Consider the following 10,220-nt stretch of genomic DNA (forward strand, 5'->3'; position numbering starts at 1 on the left):
GACATTAGAAAATTAGACTTGGTAAGGTTTTACGTTTTTGCAGTGTGGGTAGTTAACTAGTACTTACTGGGGAACACACAGCCAAGCCTTATTAGGGGACAACTGGTTTGTTACCACAGGAACAGAGGAGAAATTCTCCATGTGCGTTCTGAATAAACCCTGCACCAGTGAGGTCACAGCTCGTATTTGTCAAAAACCAGTTTCCTAGTGATTACTGAATTTATTGGATTTTCTCTTTTGTAAACCTTTTGATGAAAGACATGATCAATTTCATAATCTTGTACTGCTGTCATCTTAACTATGTCTGACTCTCTCTTACTGAGTACCAAATTATTGCTTGGCTATTATTTTGTTCACTGATGTAGTGAGGCATCATACCAAGTACTTACTGAGGAACTAATCATTACTTAATCACTACCTGACCATTACCTACTGGTTTGTTCCTGTGGTAACAAACCAGTAGTCCCCTAATTAGGCTTGGCTGTGTGTTTCCCAGTAAGAACTTGTTAACTACACATAAACTCCTGATTCATTCCTCTTTGGTTTCCTTGGTAACTACCCATTAGTTCTTGATTAGTTCCTTTTCATTTGCAAGGTAACTAACCAGTACTCCCCTATAAAGAGTTGGCTGTGTGTTCCTCAGTAAGTACTGGTTAGCTCCCATTAGCTCCTGATTTGTTCCTGAGGTGTTCCCTAGTAGTTAATCAAATTTTGTGTACCTTATTGTAAAGTGTTACCAAAATAAAATTTGCAGTGCTTCCACTTTATTAATCATTATTTCACCAGTAAATCTAATAATCTCTGGGTAACCCACTATCATGTGTTTCTTCCTGTTTAAGATTTTATACGTCCTCCCCCTTCAAGCTCCTATCTTTTCTGTGTCTCAGGTTTCCCTCCATTTCTTAAGCTTTTCTGACTCCGTCATCTCTTTCACTTTGCCATCATACTCTGCTGATTTCCTTCTCTCTGCTCATCTCCTCCGTCTCAGTGGGAGTTTCAAAAACACTTTATCTCGCCCATGAAAGGAAAGTGCTGCTTCACTTCCCCAGCTCTTTTTTTAATACAAAATAGAAAGTAATGTGAAATATCCCCCAGACTCACAAACACTCACACATACTGACATTCACAGCATCTATTTTCTGTTATCAGTGTCTGAGGCGACGCGACAATAGGGAGGGGCAGGAAAGAGGTCTGAAATGAGCCTGGTGGATTGGGAAAGGTAAGGAAGAATGAAGAGTTTGTTAGTGTGTACAAGAGGGGAAACAAATACAAAATGTAGTGAAGTGCTTTAAGGTGGCTCAGGTAGGTGTGTGTGTGTGTGTGTGTTTCGTTGTCTGTGCGTAAAAAGCTGTTCAAAAAGAGGAAACTCTCCCAAGAGGCAGTGTCTGTCTGAGTTGTTTAGCTCAGCACGACAAAAGACACAGAGGTGATCAAAAAGGGAATTCAGTGTGGGTTATGAACAAAGAGGCACTAACAGTCTGTTTTGCTTTAGAGGGTGGAGATGAACAAAATGCACACATTAATGTTCAGTTTTTTTTCTTCCTCAGGTCAAAACACTTAATAATGCAAGGGGAAATTTTTTAAAAAGAAAACGTCACTGATAGACTAGTTTAACAGTTTTGCCTTAATTTTTGGAGAAGCTATTGTCATTGTGCAGTAAATGTTGAAATCATAGATTCTGTATCAAATTTTAAATATACCAATCAACCTAAAAGTTTAGAAAGACAATAAGATCTAAATTTATGTGTTCAAGTGCACAAATGTGATTGCCGTAATTTCCTGTCTATTGAGCACACCTGAAAATAAGCCACGCCTACTAAATTTAAAAAGAAAAGTAATTCTGTACATATGTAGACCGCACTTGTGTATAAGCCACATGTGTCCACGTTGTAACATGAGATATCTGCACAGAAAGATTGTATAAGCTTTTAATTTAACACAAAGTACATACTGGTTACATGCATAAATATATACAGTAATTGTTTTTTTGTTTTTTTCTGAACAGTGCCTGTAACACAGCTGGTTTAAAAAAATAGAATTTAAAAAATATAGTAGCCTACCAGGAAAAACCATTGATCATTATCTTCATTTCTTCTGTGCACTAAAACCACTAAAGTCATCTTCTTCAGTGTCAGACTTGAACAGCCTCAGAAAAACTTGACACACGTCCTCAGTCTCTTTTGTTGTCGCTCTCAACGTTGCTTTCATCTTGAGGCTAATTCGCGATTTGATTTAGATTTCACATTTATTTCAAGTGGCTGCAAATACTTCGTTGTGTACAATGGGGGGGTAGTCCCATAGGGAAACTCCCGCAGGGAGAGGGGAGGAGAGAATTGTGGGGAGTGAAGTTCCCCCCCCCCCCCCCCTCCAAACCAAGTTTCATTGGTCCACTCTGACCTGTTCGGTAATTTCATTGGTAATTTTTTAAGCTTTATTTATACAGGTGGTCTCATTGAGTCATGAGGACCCACCCCCTAAGAGAGACATGTATTGGACAGCTATACGAGCGCCCGGGTGTGACAAAGCTAAATGTTTTGATGGCAAGAACCTTGTTAGTCCATAATAATAATAATAATCTATAAATGAGCCACAGCATTAATATTATTATAATACACTGCCTGGCCAAAAAAAAGTCACAACCAAAAAAAAAAGAAAAAAAAGTCACACACTAATGTTTCATTGTAACACCTTTAGCTTTGATTGTGGCATAGATTCGCTCTGGCATTGTTTCGATAAGCTTCTGCAGTGTCACAAGATCTATTTCCATCCAATGTTGCATTAATTTATCACCAAGATCTTGCATTGATGACTAGGCACTAGGCATGATGGGTGCATCACTTCACCTGCCTCTCTTCTTACCCTGATGCGCCCATCTCTCTGGAACAGATTAAATCTGGACTCAGACCACATGACCTTCTTTCATTGCTCCAGAGTCCAATCTTTATGCTCCCTAGCAAATTGAAGCCTTTTTCTCTGGTTAGCCTCACTGATTAGTGGCTTTCTTAAGGCTACATTGATGTTCAGTCCCAATCCCTTGAGTTCCCTTCACATAGTAGTTTCTGCAATCTCCTTAGATGTTTTCTCTGCTTGATGCCAATGATTTAACCCTTCTCAAACAGACTGACATCTTTTCCACAACCACGCAATGTGTCTTTCGACATGGTTGTGTAAAAAATGAGAAGCAACTCATAATCCTAGGCTCCGCCTTCTTCTGGGAGCACAGCCTATCAGAGTGTATCAGTGGGGTGACTATGTGTGACCTCATTGGCCTTATTTGTTTCTGATTATGAAAAATGGGTGAAAGTGCGAATCTGTCTAAGTAGTGGAAGCCAGCAAATTTAAAAAAAATTACTCCTTATTGGGTGTTGACCCAGGGAAACTCACTCAGAGCAGCTGGGCCCGTCTCATCTGTATAAAACTGGGCCAGAAGAGAGTCCGACTTTGTGCAGTCAAGACCGGGGGTCTCAGCATGATAAAGTAGGAAAATGCTAACAATAATTTAATATAAATACAGCTGAGTTTCTGAACTGAAATGTAACTTCAGCATTTTTAGTTGGACCAGGCACATTTATTTTACTATAAATGATTTTAGAGAACATAAAACTCAAACCATAGTCAGTGATGAGAAGTGTGTGAAGTGACATTTGCTTTGATTTGACACTTCACTAATTCTGCAGTCTGTACTTCTATATAAAAATGTAAGTGTGCACGTTCTTTGCACTCCTCCCGCGACACTCACCAGTGTAGTCTTCACGGCAGATACAAGTATAGCCTCCTTCTCTGCGGACACACACCCCTCCATTCAGGCAGGGGTTTGAGTAGCACAGGTTGATCTCCATCTCACAGTAATCACCCGTGAAGCCCACTGGGCATCGACAGCGCAGGCCCGCGATGGGGTGAATTGGCCGGAATAGGATGGAAGGTGAAGAAATGAAGGGGGCGGAGCTGTTGAAGCGCAGCACTGAGATGCACTTCATGTAGTTCTGACAAGGCTCCCGTAAACACACGTTGTCATCAAACGGCAGAACCTGAAGCAATGGGAGAGTGCAGACGAAAGATGTAGGGTCAGAATACAAACATGAGCAACACAAACCTAGATTTTCTTGTTGTACGCAAACATTTTGGTGAGTAATAGTCAAAATATTGATGTAAGTAAACATTTGCACTAAATATATTAAATTAGGTTTCCATTTGCTTCTGTTTTCAGGAAAAGCACAATGTGGAAAAAAGTTACTTGGAAACTTTAATGGCTCTTTAAGTGGACTTTACTGTAAGCCATAAAGGGCAGTACAGTAATGGAAAAAGTATAACCTTTTATTTATGAAGCTGAATCAATACAACAATAAGCTCCATTATATGCCGATACATCCAATCAAAAAGACGAATTAGCCTACCTCAAAACTTTATAAGTAACATCAGTAAAATGAACACAGTGTATGCAAAGTGAAAGCTAATGGCCACATTGACTTTTAAATTGACATTAAAAAAAAAAATATATATATATATATATATATATATATATATATATATATATATATACACACAAACTAACTCTCCTGAAAACTTGCCCCTGAGTAATTATTATAATTGTGAAGCTCATTAAACTAATACATCTATCTGTAATGTGTTTTTTACTACTTACCCGATTAGTAGAATTACTTTTAACTATTTAATGTACCATTTTGAAAAAGTTGTTTTTTTCTATTTGATCAAGTTTGACTGTAATATTTATAAGTAGTTTGAACAATTTGCAGGATCCAACATTATTTCCAGAAGACTGTGCAAAAGATGAATAGCAGGAAATATGAAAATGTGTTGCCTACTTATCAAAAGGTATTCTGATTCATAGTAAAACCCAAATAGCTGCATTGCTTACCACTTGTACAAAGTATGCAACATACTGTAAATACTTGTTCTCATGATCTGGTTTTTGTTGGTTTGTTGATAGTCTTTTCTGTTGGGTTTATTTGTTTCTTGTGATTCTTGAGTTTAGATTTAACTGCTGGTATTTTCATTTTCCTTGTGTTCATTTGTACCATCATTCACCTGCTCTCAGTAGTCTTCTCAATATTTCCCAGTCAGCCTGTCGTGCCACCTGTTCCTCATTCCCCATTAGTCTCAGCTCTAGCTCTCCCTTATCTTTATTTAAATAGTTTCTTGTTTTTCCATGTCAGCAGTCCATTATTGGCTTCAATGGCACAAATCTGGTTTCTCTTTGTGTCTCCCCAATGTGTTCCTGCCAACTCTGCCTTTTCTAACTTTGGCTGCCTCAACATTGTCAGGAGTCTGTAGTTCTTAGTGTTGAACCCAAGTGCAGGCAGACCACGGAGACTAGTAAACAAATTAAGAATTAATGTATTACTGAAAACAAAACAAAGGTGAGAGGCAGCAACTTCGCTGGTAGACACAGAGGGAGAACAGGAACATGACACCATACCGGATCATCCACGAACGAATGAGAAGACACAAAGATGCAGAATATAAAGGAACACTAATGAAAGACAATGAAGAACACCTGGGGTGATTGGGATAAGAGACAGGTGTGACAGAAGCTGACATCATGGGGGGAAAACACATCCTCTCCTATCCAAATCCTCTCTGACTTTTTTTTTTTTTTTTGTTCATTTGTTATAATAGACAAGTTTGTTTCTTGGAGATCCTTGAGTCTGTGCGTTTTAGGTCCAATCCTCCTACAATCGCAGCAATTTGAACTTCGACAGCCCACGTTAAAGCTGAGTGAAGTTCATAAGGCATCTTGCAAAGTGAACCGAAACTACAATTGTGCCAACATTTTTAGTCACTTCTCTTTTTTATGTTTTACTTTCAAAAGCACAATCATTTTGCAGGTATTTCTTGCCTTTCATCTGGAAAGTTTGTGAAATAAATAAATATCAGAGTTTCTCATTTTCTCAATGCTCACTGAAAATGGCAACATTTATTCCTACGATGTGAAATAAATTCATGATTGTTTTTCCTATTTTGTTGCTTCCCATAACTTCTGGTTTTATTTTCTTACAAGTGTAAATTTGTAGCACTTGTAGTTGATTATGTTTATCCACTAGTGTGTTGTACAACTTTTCACAGCTCTGTGCATTGCCATGAGCAAACTGTCTCCAGGAACTCTGGTTTCTTCCTACAGTTTAAAAATGTGTGTAATAAATGAATTTCCTTTGTTGTGAATGTGTGGGTTCATGGTTGTTTGTTTCTGTGCTGACCCTCTGATGGACTCAGACTTGTCCAAGGTGTATCCTACCTCTCCTACTCACAGCTCACTAACTCCCTGCAGCCCTGGACAGGATGAAGCAGGTTCAGGAAGTAAATTGGTGTAGAGATGGAAGTTTACATCTGACAGAACATCTGTTTGCGTGCAACTTGAACTGCTGTGAGTTGTGTTATCCTACATTTAACTGATGCACATGTGTTCAGAAATAAGATATTTCATGCGTGGCAACATCTGTTTCACATTATTCTCACTTCATAAGCAGTGTTCCTTAAATAACTGTCTTGTCTCATAAAGTAATCACTGAATTTACATTTACAACTGATTAACTCTGGTCAGATTGATTCAAGATGGCTGCCGCAGCCACCTCTATTAAAAAAAACACAAATTACTATAATTCAGTGAATTTTACAGATGTTGAATTAAAATGAGGGGTGTCGGTAGCAGAGACTCTTTTACAACTCATACTCTGAATGTTACTCCTTATGAGACATCTTTATTAAACCTTTGGCATTAACTGTTGGCCTGCTTGTCTGTTAGCAAAATATCTCATGAACCACTGGACAGATTTTAATAACAAAGACTGGATGTGCATCTACAACAGAGTATAAAACCCTTGAATGACATGAGGAAGATTATGTAAATTTCTTCAAAAATTACTAGGCCTTCAGTTACTATTGTTTCCAGAAGAAGTCACAACTCATTACCGTATATATCAGAAATCGTAAGATACTTATAAAATACAATATCAAATCATACTTAACATTAACTTAATTTTCCTGAATGTTCATTTTGTATCAGTTGGATTGCATTGTAGCTAAAAGCCCCATATTTTTAATTGTACTTAAGCATGAGGCACAAAATGATGTGCTTCCATTCAGAAAAATAATTCATTTTAGTTTGGGAGCGAACCATGTGGGTTTTAAAATAAGCACAACGGTTCCATTGTGCTGGGAAGTTCTAATATAACTGAAGACAGTTATAGTGTGATTATAATGGGCATGTTTCCTCCCGCAAGCAAACAAACAAACAAACAAACCTCCATCTGCGTGAGTGACGTCAGCCTCAGTCTGTTCAAGTACAGTTGCTCCTCCAGGGCCTCAGAGTGGAAGAAGCGTCCACCTGGCAACGTGGCAGAGAAGCTCACATTCAGGATGCTTCCCGGTGCTGCGTCCAGATCCGGCTGGATGTTGAAGATGAAAACATCCTCAACCGGCACGGATAGCACTGCAGACACCCCCTCCAAGAAGTTACTCAACAGCGGTGAGAGGAACTGCTCCTGGGACATGTTCTGCAGGCGGACAGTGACGCTGCTGCCCAGCATGTCCTCAGTGATGATGAGGACACGAAGGACACACTGAGCTGAGATGCTGTGGACCCCATCTGAAAGTTAAAGGAGAAAGAAGAAAAACAGGGGAATTGAGAAGATGGGCTCTTTGGTTGTTTAATTACATTATAAAGGAGGTAATGAAGAAAAAAATGAAAAAGATAAGAAGAAACTTTAACGTGAATCAGTGAGAAGACAAGGGGACAATTACACCGAGACAGAGAAGAAGACAAACATGTGAGAAGGCAGTAACCAAATCAAATGTATTGACAAGGGATGCATGATATTATTGGTATGGTATCGTATCAGCCGATATTATTAAGTTCAATATCGGACATCGGCCATTCCATCAAAATAACTCACCGATATAAAAGACACTGTTTGTGTATGACAACCCAGTGACAAGGATGCCTGCAGCACCAGCACAACGTGATGATGTCACGCATGCTTACCTGAACTGATCACGGCGGAGAGGAAGAAGTTAAAATGTCCGCGGTGTGGAAGGTTTTTTTTTTGTTGAGGATGTAAGATTCTGAAGATTTTTGGACTACGGTAAGCCTCGCTACATCGTCCCAAGTCGGATATATTTTTCTGACATAGCCTTACCCGAGTTACAAGCCGTCATTTCCAACGTCATTGAGAAGCTAATAACCGATAGCACTTGGGTGAGTTTTACCACAGACAAGGATGTCAAGTGTTAGCCCCGTTAGCATGATTAGTCTTACGGCACAATGAATAGACAAAAACTTCCCACACTGCAGCTAGGAACCTGGAACAAGCCTCCACACGTGAAACAGCATTGCAGGTGATTAATGCTAATAAATGACATTTAACACTTTTTATTTAATATAAATTAAAGTGCTATGCATATCAGATGGCTATTACTGAATATATGTGACCAGCTCTTACAGCTGTTACACATTTTTTGTAGCAAATAAGCCTAAATAAGAGGGCTATGTTCTGACAAAGTATATTAAAAATATTGGTATCGGTTATCGGCCAAATAAGTTTTAACATATCGGATATCGGTCAAAAATCTGATATTGTGCATCCCTATATGGACTATTGAAAAGAGCACATTTAAGACTGTTTTGTTACACAAATATTGGCATAAGTTGCACATTTACACAGACTATCCTGTTTTGATGAAAATAACAATTTTCAAAGAAAATCTCTTTGAGGTGAACAAGCATCTGCTGCCTTCTAAAGAACCAACCATAAAAAATAAAAAAAAGTTTCCCAAATGAACTTTCAGGGTTAATCAAAGTTAGTATTAAATTGCATGCTAACCTGATTCTCCTTGTTTCACCCTCGTTAACATTCAGATGCTTGAGTTTGTTAGTTAATTTGTATACTATGCTGCTCCAAAAATCTAAACTTCAAAGGATCTAGGACCTTTTTACTGTCGTTTACCTTTCCCTAAGAGAAAATGTTCACTTCAAATATAAAATGTCCTTTAAAATAATCCTATGATGAAATATTTCTGCCCTAATAGTCATCTCTTCCAGGGAGACGTTACCTCCATCCATAAGAACCCAAGTGCTCTCTTCTCTCATAAAACGTGTGAAAATTATGGAAATCTTTGCACTTTGCAGTCAAGCGTTTTCCATTCAACTGGACACTTTTGGCTTTAGATGTATGTATTAGACAGCCATCTCTACCATCACCATAAAACACCTCTAAGGGATTTTTTTATGATTGACATTGCTTGCCTCCAGTTAAGTCTCCTGTATATTTAGATTTAAATTGAAGGAGCCCTAAAACTGCTGTTCTGATGGTTCAAACTTTTAGTAAAAATATGTTTTTCTGAACCATTTAAAATAGTTTATTTTGCCAGTTCTGAAGAACACGTTAAATAATTGCTTAAGTTTGCCAGATGTAAGATACTTTTGCAAAACAGCACAATGTGGTTTTTAAAGCTTTGCCCAAGAAATTGATCGAGCCATGAAGTTAAATTGTTCTCCTTCTCTGATTTAGCATTCAAATATTTTTTGTGATTGACTAATTTTGTCGATTCACAAACAAAAAAGTTGTTAATGAATCACAGTATAGAGTTCTTGACTGCAATGTATTTTGTAAAACAATTTAGTGTGATAAGCTGCTGAACAAATACAAAGAAATAAAATTGATAGGAGGATTTTTAATACTTTAGTACTGATGTGAGGCTAAAGTCAAATAAACAAAACAATACAGAAACACTGAAAGAGAAAGAATAGAGTGGGCCTGTAAAAAGAAACATGTCAGGAAGACCAAGGACAGAAAAGAACACTACAACAATGGATGGAGGGTGAAAGAAGATGACAGAGAAGACCAGAAGAGAATCATTGGAGGGTGGACAACAACGGAGGTTTATTAAATCTAGAAAATAAAAAAGTAAAAGACACAATGGTTAAGAACGAGGAAAATGAACAAGTCCCTCTAAATGAAAAGGACTGCAAACAATAAATCAAAGACAAAATACTAAAACTGAGGAAATAAAACAGATAATAGAGGGAATACAGCATTTGGGAGACATGTAGGGTGGGGGGTTGGGTTTGGTGGCAGCTGGTTTGATTACCGGATTATGAAGAGCCTCCCTCCCCATTGACCTCTAACACCCACCCCCGTCCACACACACACACATACACACAGCATTTATAAAAAATTAACAGCTAGAGAAAAAAAAGTATATAT

The 10,220-nt window shown here is 38.1% G+C and overlaps 2 protein-coding genes across 2 annotated transcripts in view; both read right to left on the reverse strand.

Annotated features, from left to right (window-relative positions):
* Positions 1-3,770, reverse strand: part of LOC119417312 (cadherin EGF LAG seven-pass G-type receptor 3) — an 84,574-nt gene extending 80,804 nt beyond the window's left edge. The window contains exon 1 of the mRNA XM_037684519.1: positions 3,740-3,770. The gene's annotated coding sequence lies outside the window, so the exon portion shown is untranslated. The remainder of the gene's footprint in view (positions 1-3,739) is intronic.
* LOC119417313 (cadherin EGF LAG seven-pass G-type receptor 3) overlaps positions 1-10,220 on the reverse strand; it is a 40,429-nt gene that overhangs the window by 2,523 nt on the left and 27,686 nt on the right. The window contains exons 2-3 of the mRNA XM_037684520.1: positions 7,260-7,603; positions 3,740-4,028 (exon numbers count right to left, since the gene is read on the reverse strand). Coding sequence (XP_037540448.1) covers positions 3,740-4,028; positions 7,260-7,603 — 633 coding nt within the window. The remainder of the gene's footprint in view (positions 1-3,739; positions 4,029-7,259; positions 7,604-10,220) is intronic.

Source organism: Nematolebias whitei, chromosome 11 (genome assembly GCF_014905685.2).
Source record: "Nematolebias whitei isolate Nwh7 chromosome 11, NemWhi1, whole genome shotgun sequence".
NCBI lineage: Eukaryota > Metazoa > Chordata > Actinopteri > Cyprinodontiformes > Rivulidae > Nematolebias > Nematolebias whitei.